This window comes from Microcaecilia unicolor, chromosome 6, assembly GCF_901765095.1.
Source record: "Microcaecilia unicolor chromosome 6, aMicUni1.1, whole genome shotgun sequence".
NCBI lineage: Eukaryota > Metazoa > Chordata > Amphibia > Gymnophiona > Siphonopidae > Microcaecilia > Microcaecilia unicolor.
Genome location: NC_044036.1, coordinates 112,228,367 through 112,246,874, shown reverse-complemented (window position 1 = coordinate 112,246,874; position 18,508 = coordinate 112,228,367). Strand labels below are relative to the sequence as shown.

General features: G+C 43.3%; 1 protein-coding gene across 1 annotated transcript in view; it reads right to left on the bottom strand.

The window, feature by feature from the left end:
- Window positions 1–2,727: 2,727 nt before the first annotated feature.
- Window positions 2,728–18,508, bottom strand: part of DBT (dihydrolipoamide branched chain transacylase E2) — a 37,322-nt gene continuing 21,541 nt past the window's right edge. Inside the window, exons 5-11 of the mRNA XM_030206632.1 lie at window positions 15,512–15,639; window positions 14,223–14,466; window positions 13,224–13,390; window positions 12,143–12,220; window positions 11,792–11,983; window positions 5,234–5,305; window positions 2,728–3,356 (exon numbers count right to left, since the gene is read on the bottom strand). Of these exons, the coding sequence (XP_030062492.1) occupies window positions 3,189–3,356; window positions 5,234–5,305; window positions 11,792–11,983; window positions 12,143–12,220; window positions 13,224–13,390; window positions 14,223–14,466; window positions 15,512–15,639 (1,049 nt within the window). The 3' untranslated portion in view covers window positions 2,728–3,188. The remainder of the gene's footprint in view (window positions 3,357–5,233; window positions 5,306–11,791; window positions 11,984–12,142; window positions 12,221–13,223; window positions 13,391–14,222; window positions 14,467–15,511; window positions 15,640–18,508) is intronic.

The window sequence follows — 18,508 nt, the reverse complement described above, 5'->3', positions numbered from 1 at the left end:
TTCAGCTTGGAGAAAAGACGGCTGAGAGGAGATATGATAGAGGTCTATAAAATAATGAGTGAAGTGGAAAGGGTAGACGTGAAGCATATGTTTACTCTTTCCAAAAATACTAGGACTATGGGGCATGTGATGAAGCTACAAAATAGTAAATTTAAAACGAATTAGAGAAAAATTTTCATCACTCAACGTGCAATTAAACGCTGGAATTTGTTGCCACAGAATGTGGTAAAGGCGGTTAGCTTATCGGGTTTTAAAAAAGGTTTGGACGGCTTCCTAAAGGAAAAATCCACAGACCATTACTAAAATAGACTTGGGGAAAATCCACTGTTTATTTCTGGGATAAGCAGCAAAAAATGTTTTGTACTTTTTTGGGATCTTGCCAGGTATTTCTGACCTGGATTGGCCACTATTGGAAGCAAGATGCTGGGCTTGATGGACCTTTGGTCTATCCCAGTATGGCAATACTGTCCCAGTATGCCATTCAATTATGGACCCTGGTTTCTGAACTGCAATGGAATAAGGAATCCCAGGTGGCTGTCTTTTGACAGGGTCTGACTGGCTATATTAAGGATGAACTGAATGAGTGGAATCTCCCCACCAGTTTGGATGACCTGCTTTCTCTATGCATCAAACTGGAGATCAGCTTTCAAGAGAGGGCTAAGGAATGTGGAGGTAAATGTCACTCTACATAGTCAACGCCCCAGTTTCAGGATCCCACGGCCTCACAGACACCAGCTTCTCCTGTCACCCTAGAGGAAGTGATTCCCAATGCAAGTAGGACATTCTCGACTTCCGGAGGAAGAGAAACCCGTTGTCTATACTGCACGGACCTGGGACGTTATGATAAGCAATGTCCAGATTGCCCTCTGACTTGTGTCCGGTGCTCCAGGGAGGACAATAATTTTTACCATTCCACGTGGGCTTGTACATACGTTTCTGGTCTGGAGTGGCATCCTATTTGAGTGTTCTGTTCTACCAGAGAATCTTACTGTGGAATTGGTTTTCTTTGATATGACAGGAGGACTGGAAGGCTCTACTTCAAAAGTTTATTGTAGTGGGGGGGGGGGGGGGGGGGGGGGGGGGGGGGGGGGGGGGGGGGGGGGAAAGTGGTATACTGTGTGCATGGGTGAGCCCGGAGCCACCATCATTTTGGTCTTGATGCGCCTGGGACAACAATTTAGCATTGTGGGAGGCTAGAGATGCAGCTGAATCTGCAAACATACCTCTCTGTTTGGGATTCTTATTTGCACTCTATATCACCTGCTGCACATGGTTTGATACTGACTCATTTATATTCTTCTAGTAGATGTTAACAGCTTGTTTGATACATCATTGCTTTCATTACTTTTGTACCATTATGGGCAGGGGTTCGAATGGGAGGGGGGGGGGGAGGATGGAGGGAGGGGGGGTTCTGTTGTGGAGACAGTTACATTTGTCCGCATTCTTGGCAGGGAGCTATAAGAATCCAAGCTTTCTGTTATTTTTGTATATTGCTTTGAAGTTCCTTGGCATAGTTGTTTATTAATGTCTCAATAAAAACATTTAAACATATGCCAAGTGATGTCCTAGGAACCCGGGCACATGTCCAGACCTAGGAGTTGTGGGAAAGATGTCCTTAGGTCCTTCCTGAATTGTTCCGACGTCCCTCTGTTCTCTCTCTGTCGCTCTTCTAAAGGCCCTCTTCCTTTCTCCTGTCTCCAGGTCCAACTCTCTCTCTCCCCAGGTCCATTATCTCTCTCTTCCCTCTCTCCTAACCCCCTCCCCGAGTCTCTCTCTTTTTCTTCCTTCCCTTCACTCTAGGTCCATTAACACTCTCTCTCTCTCATCATCCTCCTTCTCTCTGAGCCCAACATCTCTCCCTATTCCCCCCCCCCCCCCCATGCACAGTCCAGCATCTCTCCCTCCCCTTTTGGCCCTGCTTGCGGTTCTCTCTCCCTGCCCGCCCAAAGTTCTCTCTCAATTCCCTCTCTCCCCCCACAACCTTCTGTTTTCTCTTAATTCCCTCTGACTCACCTGAGGCTCTGTCTCAATTCTCTCCCTCCCTCACCTGCAAGCACGGTCCAGCATCTCTTCCTCCTCTCCTGGACTGCTGACGGCTCTCTCTCAGGTCCCCTCCCCTTCCCTTTCAACCAGTTTACTTTGTCAGCAAATCTTCGGCCCTGCAGCACCAGCGGCAGCTGTACTGAAAGGAGGCTTGCGGCCTGCACTGGGCCTTTCCCTATGACCTCTCCTGCCCCTTCTGCTGTAACTTCCTATTTTCAGAAGGGCAGGACAAATCAGAGGGAAAAGCCCGGTGCAGGCTACAAGCTTCCTTACAGTACAGCTATCGCTGGTGCTGCAAGGCCAAAGACTTGCTGACAAGGTAAACCAGGTTAGAAGGGGAACAGGAGGAGACCTGAGAGAGCGCCACCAGTGATCCGGGAGAAATGCCGGACCACACTAAGCAGGGGGCACTGCAGGAGGGAGGCAGATGGTGAGCAGCATGCGGTTAATTATTAATCACAATTACATTTTTAAATTGTGATTAATAATTAATGCATCACATTAATTGCAATTAACATGCAGCCCTAGCTATAATATAATCTAACAGCTTTAACGTCCTTTCTGATATGGAGGCCATTCTCAAGGACAGTGGCATGAATGCATCAAAAAAAACAGAATTTCTGCTATTACTGCTTGACAGGAGGAATTCTGAGAATAAAAACTGAGGACACAACAATAACTCACTAGATCCATAAAGTGGATTTTATTTACACATGATGTGTGTCATTGGACGGGTGAAAACATTTCTGTATGTTAGTATAAATGTTCCTTTCCAACCAGCTGTAATCAGGACATAACATGTCCTGAACAGAGCAGCCAGCTCAATGCAGATATTAAAAATTAACTATTTGTGTAAGACCCATCTAAGTACAGTCACTCTGTATGGCATCAGTTTTGGGAATACCAAAACGAATCCCAGCACCATGCTCAGACAGACACACTATGACCTACAGAACTTGACAGCCCCCTGCAGAATAATTGCATTACACCGTATTTGAGAGACCAACAGTGGATCTTGACTGAATCATAGAATTATAGGGTGGCATAATCGTAATATTAAGAGAATTGAAGACCAGCTACTAGCAAAGCCAGCTCCTTGTAGGCTCTCTGTAACATCAAGACAATCTAGACTGTGCTCTGCAACTTCATTTCAGATCCAACAGCATTGATGCAGGGTTCTCCAAGTAGGACTTCCAGATATTAGAGAAGCGGGCCATAGTGGCTCCATCAATAATTCTATGATCAGCTGACCAGCTTATGTTCATTATTTGCGCTTTAATTACTTCACCTTTACTATTAAATCGAGGAAGAACCTGAAATAAGATGAGAAAGGAGAAGCAATGACTATCTGAAATAATATGAAACAGTCAGTGTTCTCTGGAAAATAATATGAAAGTCAATGTTCTCTAATTTATATTTCTTCCAGTCTGCAATCTCAGTTCTATGACCTGCTGAAAGGCATGTAAAATTATACTGCAACATCTGAAAGCAGATCTGTGAAGGCTTTTGTCGGGAGCATACAGACAAGAGTGAGAGGCCTGCTCTGCTAATGCCACTGTATACCTGACCCATGGAAATCTGATGTGCTTTACAGGCTGTCAACCTACCAACTCCCAGCATGAATACATTCATTCTTTTTTTTTTTTCACTGAAATTCTTTTTACTGAAAAAGTCAAAACAAACAATAAAACTGCACAGTGTTCATTTTAATTTTTCCACCAAAAGAGATGCCTTTTCCACCTCCTGCACTTTTCCTTTAAAAATATTTCTGTGGCTCTGTTGCATCACATATGTGATGTAGTGTTTGGATCTTTAAACCAAAATGTTGGAAAGTCCCAGGCCTTCCCAGACTTGGTGGCAAATTTGCACCTCAAGAAAGCACCCTGTTTCCTGAAGCAACAACTTCATGTTTAAAGTGCCCATCATCGTGGTACCAATGACACAGCATTGTGGCCCTGAAGTCATAACAATCTGAAACAAACAAGGTTGTTTCAAAGAACATGTGGGGTCTGTGCCAAGCTAGGAGTGATAATGACCACATCACCTAAAGCTGGCCTTTTCTCTATAACAAGGACTGTAAGTTAAGACAAGAAGTTGCTGTTGACATTCCATTTGAAGTGCAGCCCTGCTCTGCCATCTGACTGACCTGTCTGAGGAACACTGTGCCACCTGCTGGACACCAGGCTTCATCATCATTCAGGTTGTATAGCTGCCTTGTAATTGCTGCATAGTGCTTTGGGTTAGTTGGCTGTATGAGAAGCCTAGCGTAAGGATTTGTGAGTTTACTCTGAGATGTTTCTATGATTAGACCATCTGTGTCATTATTTTTGCATCTCTTTCACTGTTCTTGCTGCTACTGTAAATAAATAAGCAATTTATTTTTATAATACCTTTGGGTGTGGAGTTAGTTCTGTTATGACAATGTTATCAAATCTATGTAAGCCACATTGAGCCTGCAAATAGGTGGGGGAATGTGGGATACAAATGCAATAAATAATAAATAATAATAATTATTACTTGGATATGATGAATTCGCGTCTAGAGATATCACTTTCCAGACTACACTGTCTGATACCAAAATGTGACGGCATCACATTTTTCTGTAATCTACACTAAGTGTCACGTTCCCAATTACACCCCAAAAATTGTGTAACAGTGTATGCCCCACACTGCAATGTCCAGTGCCGAAAAAAGAATGTGATTCTCTTTCTGTTTTGTTCGTTTGAACTGATCAGCATTTCATAACTATTGTTTGTTTCTTCACAGCTTCTTTTTAAACCTATTTATCACACCAGATAATAGTGAACATCTCTAAATAAGAAAAAAAAATGGTATTACATATCCAAGGGTAGTACCATCCCTCTAGACTGACTCATTACCTCAACCAAACATGATCCTCACCTTGGGAAAAGGAGGGTTATTTTCATTTGTGGCAATGCATGTATGAGGGGTGGTAGAGTTATTTGTTTTTAAACTGTAAACCACTTTGATCAACTGTAATCAGGGAGGTGGTATGTAAGTGTTTTAAATAAACAAGTAGTCAATATAACCAATGCTATTAGCTGATCAAAAGAAAATCTCAGACACAGAAATATAAATACAATTAAGCTATGCTGCCAAAAGAGCTTTAGTCCATTTAAGGTAATGCCAAGACAGGAAGAGGAACAGTTCCATTTAAAATTTAGCTAACCTGTATCTTCCCCAGAGCTCCAATAGCTACTTCAGGAGGCAGTATCACTGCCTTGGCATAAGTGCCACCAATCTAAAAGAGAGACCATGACAGAATTTAGTTACAATCCAAGCAATAATTTTATATCTGAATGCAGAGCAGAAGATCGATCCTGATAAGAACAAATGTACAAAGTAAAAATATAACCTTCCATTTCTTTAAGATATTATTTACAGGAAGTGCTAGAGAATTTATGTCAATGCCAAATTCTGCCTGTATTCTTTTTCAGTAAATGCATTTTAACTATTTACTGCTAGACACATTCCAAGTGATACGTTCTGTGCCATTAAAAAAAAACTCTTATACATACTGGATATAGCAAGTTGGTATCTATTCCCATATCTGATTCACCCAAGTGCCTATTTTTTTATATGCCATGAACTTACAAGTGAAAACTGATCAGCACCAAAAAGTTACATGCGTAAGTTGAAAAAGTACATGGACAAAATTCAGCACACGCACACACATATATTCCATTTCTAAGACATGCACTGCTTCCTTCTCTCATATACACACAAACTCTCCTTACAATAACATCTTTGTTACCAGCAGACACACGATTCTAGATGTGTCTCAAAGCCTCCGGTTCACACACATTCACATAAACAGCTACCCCCTGTGCTCAAAGAACCACTCACAACATCTGACTTTCAGGCTCATTTTCAAAAGAGATGGACGACCATCTTTCGACATAAATCAGAACATGGACGTCCATCTCCCAGAGATGTTCAAATCGGTTTAATCGAAACCCGATTTTGGACGCCTCCAACTGCAGTCTGTCACAAGGACGTTTAAATTTCAAGGGGGCGTGTCAGAGGCATGGTGAAGGCGGGAATTGGGTGTGCCTAACACTTGGACGTCTTTGAACTATAATCAAAAAAAGCAGGGACGTCCTAAAGTAAAACTTGGACATTTTCTCCCCGTGTTTTTTTTTTTTTACAAATAAGGCACAAAAAGGTGGCTGAAATGACCAGATGACCACCAGAGGGAATAGGGGATGACCTCCCGTTACTCCCCCAGTGGTCACTAATCCCCTCCCACCCTCAAAAAACATCTTTAAAAATATTTTGTGCCAGCCTCAGATGTCATATTCAGGTCCATGACAGCGCATACAGGTCCCTGGAGCAGTTTTAGTGGGTGCAGTGCATTTCAGACAGGCGGACCCAGGCCCATACCCCCCCCCTACCTGTTATGTTTGTGGAGGAAATAGCGAGCCCTCCAAAACCCACCACAAACCCACTGTACCCACATCTAGGTGGCTCCCTTCACCCATAAGGGCTATGGTAGTGGTGTACAGTGGGTTTGGGGGGGCTCAGCACACACAGTAAGGGAGCTATGTACCTGGGAGCAATTTATGAAGTCCACTGAAGTGCCCCCTAGAGTGCCCGTTTGGTGTCCTGGATGTTTTTGACATGGACGTCTTTGGTTTCGAAAATCGATGAAAGTCAAAGATGTCCATGTCTAAGGACATCCATCTCCAAGGACATCCTTGGTATTTTCGAAACGAAAGATGGACGTCCATCTTGTTTTGAAAATACAGTTTTCCCCGCCCTGCCCCCGGATTTGAACGTTTTACAAAGATGTTCAAATCCCAACTTGGATGTTTCTTTCAAAAATGCCCCTCCATGTCTCATAAATAAAAAAAAAACACTCAAAAAGTGAAGACAAATCTATACTAACTACAACAAGATTTGTCAAAGGCAAAAAGCAAGCCATTTGTTGTAATGTAGAACAGAAAAGGCCTCAGATTTTAATTAACCAAAATGGGCTATAGTTATAATCACTAGTCATAAAACCTCTTTATACAGGTCTCAAATTATAAATAATATTCAATATCTAACCAATGGAATATTGTATGAATCCAAAATAACTCAATTTTAAAACAATAATTTGGTAAAGCACTTATCTTCAATGTATTCCAATACTTCAACACTCACCAAATCACTGACAAGGCCCCCATTCACTGCTTCAAGAGGAACTGCTTATCGCTTTGCCTCCTTTTAGTCCCTCAATGCTGCGTGGTGAGACCCTATTCTATAATAGTATCAGAGCACCCAGATTCCATCAAGCATACTTGTGTAAGCCAGTATTGGCTTGCCTTCTGTTTACACACCCACAGTTACATCAGCAAAAGACCTAGCATAACTGCAGTCATAAAAAAGTTTCTAGGGTGCACATAACTTACTGTATTTTATACAATGCATGTGTATGTGACAGACCTGTCTGTGCCCTTCCCATGTGAGTGCCTCCACACTTCCACACATTTATTTACATGCTGTGCTACTTAAGAATGTCACCTTTTGGTCAGATGTTTGGGGGAAATTGGAAAACATTTTTGGTTTTCACGAACCTTTTTTACCCAAATATATAATCTGGAAATCCACTTGTATCTCATTTCTCTCCTCAGCACATGATAGGTTACTGTTTGACTTTTTGGTTTCAATTGCGCTGAACCTGATCATATCGAACTGGAAGGACAATTCCCAAGTGAATGTGGTGGTTTGATGGAACTGGATTCTTCTGTACAAAAAATACGAGCAGACCGCAGCACATTCCATTATTGGACACAACTCTGTTCTTCAAAAATAGAAATCTTTAGACCTTTTTCTTTCGTCTTCAGACTAATGTTCAGACTTGAACTCAGCTTGCTGTACTATTTTTGTATTTATTGTATCTTTAAACTCTAATAAAAATATTTATTAAAAAAAAGCCTTGACAGAACAGGGCTCAGTTGTTTTGCTACCACCTACATCTGTAATTACCAGCTTTCTGAGGGGATGACCAAGGACCGTGGGGTAGCCAAGATTATTTCTTAAAAATCTTTAATAAGTTCACATAAAATCATGCAATAAGATACATGACCTTTAAGAAGGACTCGACACGGGCTGTGTTTCGGCGTTAGTGCCTGCTTCACGAGTCCTAACCTCACTGATCACTTGCCACAACAGTTGGATACATAAATTTTTAAGGGAGTAAAGCTGTGTTTGTCTTCTCTTAAGATCTATGAGTACTGTGAACTCCTGAAGAAGGAACTACTGCTGAAACACAGCCTGTCTCGAGTCCTTTGCTGGGTTTTTAAGAAATAATCTCAACTACACCTTGGTCCTCTCCACTGTTTGGTTGCTGCTCTTCTACTCGTGGAAATTTCTCCCTCTTCTTTGCTTTTATTACCAGTTTTCTGTACATTCATGCATGCAAGTGATGCATAACTGTAGGTACCCTGTTATACAACTGCCCTTATAGCGCTTTATTAATTTAAACAACATTGCTATGCAAAAAACGGACTCTGCCCTTATAGCCTTTAAAAGATGGTGTCCCTAAATTTCTACATTTGAACTGTAGTTGTAACCAATTAGATCTGTGCTAAAATTTAAGCTATCAAATAATTGGAGATTATTTTTCTGTTATTACTGCCTTGGATCTGTACTTGAGTTTCAACTATTAGATGGCTGGAACAAATTTTTCCCTTTTCTTATTGGTTCAGAATTCAGTGGCATCCTGTCAAGGTCAACTGCCAATCAAAAGCAATCTTGTTTGATTTGAAATAAAAATAATTTAATTGCACACATTCTTTAAAGTGGCTCTTAAAATTAATAAACCCACTATCATTCTACCAAAGGAATTCACTAATAGAATGTTTCCCAATCTATTTAATCGTGTCAACTCCAATGCATTATGGCGGTAAATCTACTGTTGCTCTTACCTTAATAAAGTTTCATCCCAATTACCACCTGATAGATCTGACACAGCCTAATCAATAAACATACATTTTAAATCACAACATTCACCCGGGTGTTTCTGGGGGGGAAGAATAAAGAGGGAACAATATTATTTCGCAAAATGTGCTTTTTGGTGCATTAATGTATTTTGCAGTCCTGAGACTTCAGAGTCACCCCCAGCATATTGGCAGTGGAGAAATTAATTACACTTACTGATTAGTTAGGAAGTAAGGGAAGCTTGGGGATTCCCTCAAATGAAAGAAAAGTTTTCTGAAGATCTGGAACCCCTATTGTCACTGACACTGCTTGGAGGAAGCATTATCTTAAATACTTTGGGCCCTGTTTACAAAGGCACATTAGTGTTTTAACATGTGCTAACCGTGTAGATGCCTATAATATTCTTGTGGGCGTCTACATGGTTAGCACATGCTAAAAATGCTAGCATGCCTTTGTAAACGGCCCTTTATGATTACAAATTATCTGGATCTGCTGTTTCATAGAGTAATTCTACTAAGACTGTCTCTTGGGACAAGGGTGGGGAGAGTGTATAGACTCAGGGGGCCATAAAAGCCAAGGCCTTATGGAAATTGCATGCAACTTGCACTGATAACCAGGGGTGGATGAGCGGGGTGAGGTTGTTTGAGGTACGAGGATTGTAGACTGGGAAGGGAAAGAAGTGATATAAATTGACTTCAGTTTTTCTTGATGTCTTAAAATTTTATATACATGCATGTTAACTATGAAAGATTTCAAAAAAATTGTACAAAAATAAATCACAACACTCGTAACTGTCACCAGTAAAATGCTGGACCATAGGGGCTTCAGGCTATCTCTCTTTATGTACAATAGCTGAACTTTTAGCTATCAGTTTTTCCAACAAAAACGTTTTGACAAGGACAGCAGATGATCTAAATGTACCGTATAATCAACAATTATGCGTAAAGACTGGCCATTAGGTTACTAAAACTAATTAAAATCTGAGGTCTTATCTCCTCAACATTAGAACAGGTGGGCTTGCTTTTTGCTGCAGACAAATCATGTTGTATTTTACCTCACATAAACACATACAAAATCTATTTTTTCTCTCTGTCATACACACACAACAAAGTTTCATTCTCATTCACATATAAAAACACAGCCACTTCGTATTTTGGCCACCCACAAACACGGTTTGAAAACTTGCAATCAATCAGTGTAAAGAGCAACTTTGGAAATAGCATGAACTCCATGAAGTACATATTTCCACCCCTACTTGTCTGTATGAATAAATTATGCAGCCCATTGCACAATGATTTAGGATGTGGACTTTCTCCTCACATTATGGTAAACCTGAATGTATTATTTTATAGGTCAGAATAAAACTGAGATGGTAACAGCTTTAAAGGGCTTGTACAATTTTAGGTTCTACCTAAGAACACCAAGGATGTACTTTATGAAAATAGAAAAAAATCTGACTCCAGACTAAAGAATTAAAAATTAAATGCAAGAATTCAAAAATTCCTCTGAGACACACTCACCAAAGATTAAATTCATTTCTCATGTACTCCTCCTATGCTAACAATTTGTTTTGAAATTGGGGGTGGCAGTGGGAGTACCTGACAAGTGCACTCAAACCCATCATACCCTGGTATAGCTCTCTCCCCCTCACTCCACCCCACTCAGGTGCATTCTTCTCTCTTCCTCAACACCCCCTTGTATCTCTCGCACCATCCCTCTCTCTGGTCTTCTCACTCTGCTTCCTGGTGTCATCTTCCTGCACTCCCTCTACCCCATCACTCGCTCCTCTCTGTCCTCATGGCTTTGCTGCCTCCCAGTTGCCAACTGGGAATGAAGATGCTCCCTTTTCCCCAGCTGGTGCAAACGTCCTGCTACCTCTTTCTCCTCTAAGCCTCAGTTAGGGCCAAAGTTGGTATTGTCTCTTGGACCCTGATCAAAGCCAATGATGATAATGCCACCTGCTCCTAGGGATACTTAGCCAAAAAAAAAAAAGCCAGCTATCCCTGGCAGGTAGATTTTCAAAATCCTGAACATATGTGTGAGGGGGTTTAAAGAACACTACTCCTCACTCTTAAGAAAAGTCCCTCCGATATCCTGGGCCACCTAAAGACAGGGTCAGTCTGCAGTTAAGGAGGCCCAGGGTGAGAAGACTTGAATCCCCAAGTATATGACACTGAAGTTACTGTTCCATAATCGCAACCTGGCTGAAGTAAGCCATTTGTTATTGCCAAATTGAACCTTATAAGTTTTGCTTTGAGGTCTGGCTGGGACCAGACCTGAACCTTGGTGGAGAACCGAGAACTTATCGGCTGTGTTTGGGGCATAGTAACCCCAGCAGTTCCAGACTGTGTTGGGCCTACTGCCAGAGGCCTGCATAAAACTGGATGTACTGAAGTTTTCCTACCCCATATCTCGGGCCCTGTGAAAGGAACAGGCCTGAGGATTCCTTTGAATAAATACTTATTTTTGGTTTCACCCTTCTGTCCAGCTGTGTTATTTTACCGGCCCCTCTCTGACCCTTGCTCAGGGTCTCAAAATATGTAATGTAAAACAATGAACAAATACAGCCTCCCCAGTCAAGACACTAATGATTGGCTGTATTTTCAGAAAAGTGCTTCTCTTCCTCCTCCTTGTAATTTACCTTGCACTGATTTGGTACTGGAATTTGAGAGAACATAAATTTGGTAAATTAAAAATTAAATGTATATACATCAGGTGCTTACACGCACAATCTAATGAAGATTTTTCACAGCAGTTTACAACCTGCTCTTCCACACTATAGAGATGTCAATAACCAACTCACAGTTCCGATGTTAGAAAGGGTGAATGTTCCACCGGTAAGGTCCTTGGTTCCTAGCTGCCCCAGAGATCCCAAGGTCTGCAGGCGGTTAACCTCAGCAGCAACCTCAAAAACACTACAGACCTGAACGTTCTTTACATTGGGAACTATCAAGCCTTGCTGTGTGTCCATAGCAATTCCAATGTTATGAGATGCCTAGAACAAATCACACGAGGCTCATATCAAACCAACTGCACCAAAAAGCTATATTTTTGTATGAGATTTGATCAATTTTTTTATACCTAAACTTGTTTTCTGACCAGAAACAGTCTGTCAGTTTAATGTGCTGCATCTATAATAAATGATTAAACAAACCTTGTATGTGATGCTCTGATTCTTTTCATCCACTGAGGCATTCAGGATGGGGTAATGCAATAATCCCAGAGAAGCTGCCTATGAAATAAAACATTATTAATGTCATATGTATTTCTGGCTAAAGTGGCTGCATCTTCCCCTTCACAGTGCAGCCATATCAGATCCCCTTCACATCTTGTTGTCATGTGTTCCTTAATCTGTACACAGCACAATTATTGCTCTCATCAATGAAGGTTTACAATGCAGCGATCCTGAGCAGTATGAAATGCATTTAGTAGAGTATCTTTCCAGCATGGTCTAGGGAGGAGATGTTTGAATCTTCACAGTAGAAACCTGTTTGTTATATCAAGTGCTGACCAATCCCTTCACCATCATTCATTTTCAGACTCACAGTGGTACCTGACTTTGCATTCCAAGCCCTTTGTGTTCTTCACCATTCATGGAAAATATCTGCAATGCTGACCAGGAAAGGGATCTTACCACTACTTTCGTTAGTACAGTATGCTTTTCTGCAGAAAATTCAGTGTGAAAAGATGCAAAAAGACCCTTTACTACACAGAGTCTCCCTCTCTGTTCCATTGGCAAGTTATTTTCTTAGTCTGGATACCCTCAAAGGATTTATCAAGCACACTCTCGGACACTAGCATTAAACTTTCCAAGTAGATAGCTCTAAAACGATAGCCCCCTACCCACTCCCTTTTCTGAGGGGAAAAATATTCATACTACAAATAAACTCCGTTTCCTTATCAGTTTTGACAACCCATTCATGATAATACAGGACACAATTTAGAGTAGCCTATGTAATTATAAAGTATGTAGGTACTTTCACCACATGTATTTTGGAGCTAATTTTCAAAGAGGAACTATATGGGTATCTTCTCCTTATTACCTAGCTTGAAAGCATGTATATTAAATGCAGCCATGTACACTTGCTATCTGTAGGACTGACAGAGGGAAGGTAAAACAACCTCAAGATTTACTAGATAACTGTAGAGGCCTTGTTCCAATGGCTAGTCACTGCAACCAAATGATGAAAGAAGAGAGCATGTATAATAATCAGTTTACTCCAACAAGTCCTCACCTTTAAAAAGAATGGCAAAAAGGAAAGTTTAATTCCACGAGCTTCAGAAACAGCTTTCAGCTCATTGCGCAGTTTGACAAGATGGCTCATGTCAATCTCATCACAGTAACCGAAGTGTGGGATGTTCAAGGCAGCGCTCATAGTCTTCACCATTGCCTTCTGGATCCCTGTAACACAGATCAGGAGAGCAGATGGATCCCCTTCACTGTGTTAAAACAAGATAGCCCTGGCTGGCCAAAAGAAGAACGGGGAAAGGGGCTGGCAGGGAGAGGTAGAGATCACCTTCCCGCTCCTCCATGGTGCATTTCTTCCCTTCCTTCCTTGTAGTGGTGACAGTAGTATAACTAAGATAAATTCCTAAGCTGTCACAATTTTGAGGGAGGGTGAAGTACATGAGCCAAGGGCTCTATGATGGATGATGTCAGTGTTTAATTGATACACTGCTATCTTGGCGAGAGGGAAGTCTCTCCTTTGAGCAGCATGAAGCACAGCTTGCAGTACCTGAAGGTTTGGGTTGTTGGCATCTGGTTGGATTAACACCATGCCAACGGACCCCTGGAAAGCCACAGGGCAGAAGCTGCGCGTAACCATGCCAGAGGACAGTTTAACTAGTCCAATGGCAAAGACCTGGATAGTGACAGAAAAGTCAGCAGCTTGGCTGCTCTCATGGCAGACCTACAGTATCTGCAATAACTGCAGAATGCCTAGTTGGTTCAATGGTGCATAAGCCACTGCAGCAAACAACTGAGGTGAAGAAAGGATTGTTTAAATGTTGGTTTGCATATGCAGATTTTATTTCATTGTTAAATTGTTTAATACATCTGTGGCCCGTTTGCCCAATAATTTAGTTTTGTTACTTGGTGTTTGGGGTGGGAGGTAGTATTGAGGGGTGGAATTAGCTGGAATGTCATGGCTGCTTATATTATTCTATCCTTAATGATAGTTCCATGCTGTGCAAGGCTTATTTGAGACATTTAGAGAAAATTTACCCAAGAGTACCTTTCAAGGGTTCACTTCTATCTTTGCCTGTGAACACAGCAGGCTTTGACAGAGGAGTGGGCATGAGTAGTGCCTTGTCCTTTGGTATGGCTGGAGTGGTCTCGGACCTGGGAGGAGGTGGGGTGATTTCTAGTTTTGGAGATGGAGGTAAAATAGCTCCTGTCTGTTTGGCCAAAAAGTTAAGGATATCCTCTTTCAGGATACGTTGATCTCTTCCCGTCCCAACAATTTCACTTAGCTTAATCTAAAAAAAAAAAAAGGAAAAAAAATTTATTTTTATTAAAAGTCACACCTTTATACACACATAATTCATATCAACATTATATGACTGGAAAGTTAAAAGTACAAATTTCTTACAAGAACTGATACAGAACACTTTAGTTTTAATTCTACTCTTTAAATATACCATTAGGTATACAGAAACTAGGCTTTTTTCACAAATCTATTATCAGTTTGCTAAAAGTTATATCCCCATTTCTTTTTGCCCCCTATTTACTGAGCAATTTTCTACAGACACAAAATGGAAATAAAGCTTTAGTAAATCAGCCCCTCAATATGGAACGATGGTATAAAAAACATTTAGCTTTCAAACGAGAAATTCTAGAACACTCCACTAGAAAGAAAGGATGGGAAAATCTCACAATATACAATCAGAGCAAATCTCTGTCTCTCAGCAGGTAATGTGAAAACTGAAGACAACCCACATGACAAACACAGCTACACACACAGGGCAGCTCTAAGCTAGTATCTACCAAAAAAAAAAAAAAAAACAACCCAGTGCTGTTTCAGAAAGTTAATGTTTGCTCAGGCAATGGGCAGACTGAAGCTGCAAAGAGGAAGTAAAGAAAAAGGTTTTCCCTCTACCCTCCCAACCGAACGCAAACAAGCTGCATCAAATCTCTTACCAGCTCTGAGCCTGCTCTACTGCTTTGTCTGTGTTTTACCCTGAGTAAATATGCCCAGGAAAATCAGTCAGATGCAGAGCAAACAGCAGAAGTGTGCTGTCTGTATAACATTCCCCACATTGCTGCCTGCTGCTTTCCTGTAGCTCAGTGGTTTGGTCCCTACAAAGACCTTCAGCAGCCAGGCTGAAGAATGAAACATTAAAGGCAATATTTTTTCCACAATACATCAAATCTCTACGAGGTTCACAGCTTTCAGGATGAAGGATCCCAATCCTTTCACTGTTATTTCTGCCAATTTATAGTCTCATTTAGAAGCTGCTGAGGCACTCTGGTAAGAGCAGATACAGAAGGGAGCTAGCCACAATGTGACTAAGGCAGCCTTACATTGTTCTCCATGGCCAGGCGACGGACAGCAGGTGTTGCCAGTGTTTTATGGCCTTTGATCTCCTGATGCGTGTGCTCATCATGTGACATGGCTGGCGTCTCCACGATGTCCTCCTCTGGGGCCACATCTGGAAAGTCAAGAGAAAAGACAGGGAGTCCATGAGCTGCATAGTCCCACATGAGACGGCTGTTATTTCTTGGCATATCACTCTGAAATAAAACCAAGAAAAAAACAAAGAATAGTGACAAAAGCAAGGAAGCAGATCCATTTAATGAAAGCCAGCAAAGGGAAGGTAAAATTATGTATAATCATACCTGATAATTTTCTTTCCATTAATCATAGCTGATCAATCCATAGACTGGTGGGTTGTGTCCATCTACCAGCAGGTGGAGATAGAGAGCAAACTTTTGCCTCCCTATATGTGGTCATGTGCTGCCGGAAACTCCTCAGTATGTCGATATCAAAGCTCCATCCGCAGGACTCAGCACTTAGAGAATTACACCCACGAAGGGACACTCTGCCCAGCTCACCACCGCCGAAACGGGGGAGGGGAATTAACCCAGCTCATCCCCACACAAGTGGGGGAGGGGAATCCGTCCAGCTCATCCCCGCGGAGCGGGGGAGGGACACCACACCCGCCGATGCGGGGGGATCTGGCTTATCCTGCAACCGCAACCGCGGGAGGAGCTGACTGACCCTAACACCGCCGAAGCGGGAGGGGTACAAAGCTGCCCTACAGCCGCACGAAGCGGGAGGGAGTGCCGGCAGAATTTATGTCTCAATCCAGCCCCGTAAAACGGAGGGGAGAGGAATGCAGCAGCTCACTGTAACACAAACTCGTCTCAACTCTTGAAGAATCCAAGTGAAAGAACTTGAACACGAAGTCTTTCTGAAATAACTGAAGACTAAACTTGAACCTGAAATGCAACCAGAATAAAAACAGAACAGATATCTGGGAGGGGCTATGGATTGATCAGCTATGATTAATGGAAAGAAAATTATCAGGTATGATTATACATAATTTTACCTTCCATATCATCAAGCTGATCAATCCATAGACTGGTGGGATGTACCGAAGCAGTACTCACCCAGGGCGGGACATTGAAATCCCTGACCTCAACACTGAAGCTCCAAACCGGGCCTCCGCCCGTGCAGCCACAGTCAAACGGTAATGCTTGGAGAATGTATGAGCCGAAGCCCAAGTTGCCGCCTTGCATATCTCTTCCAAGGAGACGGATCCGGCCTCTGCCATCGAGGCCGCCTGAGCTCTCGTGGAGTGAGCCTTCAGCTGGATAGGCGGCACCTTCCCCGCGGCCACATAAGCCGCTGCAATGGCTTCCTTGACCCATCTTGCCACTGTAGGCTTAGCAGCCTGCAGACCCTTACGAGGACCTGCAAACAGGACAAACAGATGATCCGATTTCCGGAAATCATTGGTCACTTCCAAGTATCTGAAGATGACTCGTCTCACATCCAGATATTTAAGAGCAGAGTACTCCTCTGGGTAGTCCTCCCTACGAAAGGAAGGGAGACAGAGCTGCTGATTCACATGGAAGCGAGAAACAATCTTGGGCAGGAAGGAAGGCACTGTGCGAATAGTCACTCCTGCCTCAGTGAACTGCAGAAAAGGCTCTCGACATGAGAGCGCCTGGAGCTCGGAAACTCTTCTGGCTGAAGTGATAGCCACCAAAAAGACTGCTTTCAACGTCAGGTCTTTCAGAGATGCCCTCGACAAGGGTTCAAAAGGCGGCTTCTGCAATGCTCTTAGCACCAGGTTGAGATTCCACGCAGGCACCACTGAGTGCAGAGGAGGGCGCAGGTGATTAACTCCCTTGAGAAAGCGCACCACATCTGGCTGCGAAGCCAGGGAAGCACCCTTCAGGCGGCCCCTGAAGCAAGCCAGTGCCGCTACCTGGACTTTAAGGGAACTGAGCGACAGGCCTTTCTCCAGACCTTCTTGCAGGAACGCCAACACTGAAGAAATTGGAGCAGTGAAGGGAGAAAGTGAGCCTGCTTCACACCACGCTGCAAATATATGCCAAACCCTGGCGTAAGCAGTAGAAGTAGAGCGCTTCCTCGCTCTCAGCATAGTGGCGATGACCTTGTCTGAGAAGCCCTTCTTTCTCAGACGCTGCCGCTCAATAGCCAGGCCGTAAGACCAAAGGGGGAGGGATCCTCCATCACCACGGGACCCTGATGTAACAGGCCCTGCTCCACTGGCAGCCGCAGAGGATCGTCGACTGAGAGCCTGATCAAGTCCGCATACCAGGGACGTCTGGGCCAATCCGGACCCACCAGGATTACCCTGCCGGGATGCTTTGCCACCCGGTCTAGCACCCTGCCCAACATGGGCCAGGGCGGGAACACATAGAGAAGCTCTTGTGTCGGCCACTGTTGGAGAAGAGCATCTACTCCCAGGGATCGAGGGTCCCGTCCTCTGCTGAAAAAGCGCGGCACTTGGCAATTGGCCGATGACGCCATCAGATCTAGGCTCGGCTGGCCCCAGCGCTTCGTGATGTCCAAGAACGCCTGAGCAGATAGTTGCCACTCTCCGGGCTCCAAGGTATGGCGACTGAGAAAGTCCGCCTTGACATTCATGACTCCGGCAATGTGGGCCGCTGAAAGCTGCTCCAGGTTCGCTTCCGCCCACTGGCAAAGACTCATAGCCTCCTTGGCTAGAGGGGCGCTCTTGGTACCTCCCTGGCGGTTGATATAGGCCACAGCCGTGGCATTGTCCGACAGGACCCGTACAGGCTACAACACCAGTACCGGGATGAACTCCAATAACACCAACCGAATGGCTCTGAGTTCCAGGAGGTTGATAGACCACTTGCCTCTGCAGGAGACTAGAGCCCCTGCGCTGTCCTTCCCAAGCAGTGGGCTCCCCAGCCCATCAAAGAGGCGTCTGTCGTGACGACAATCCACTCCGGGGTCACCAGAGGCAATCCTGCAGACAACTTGTCTGTCTGCGTCCACCAGCTCAGCGCCTTGCGCAC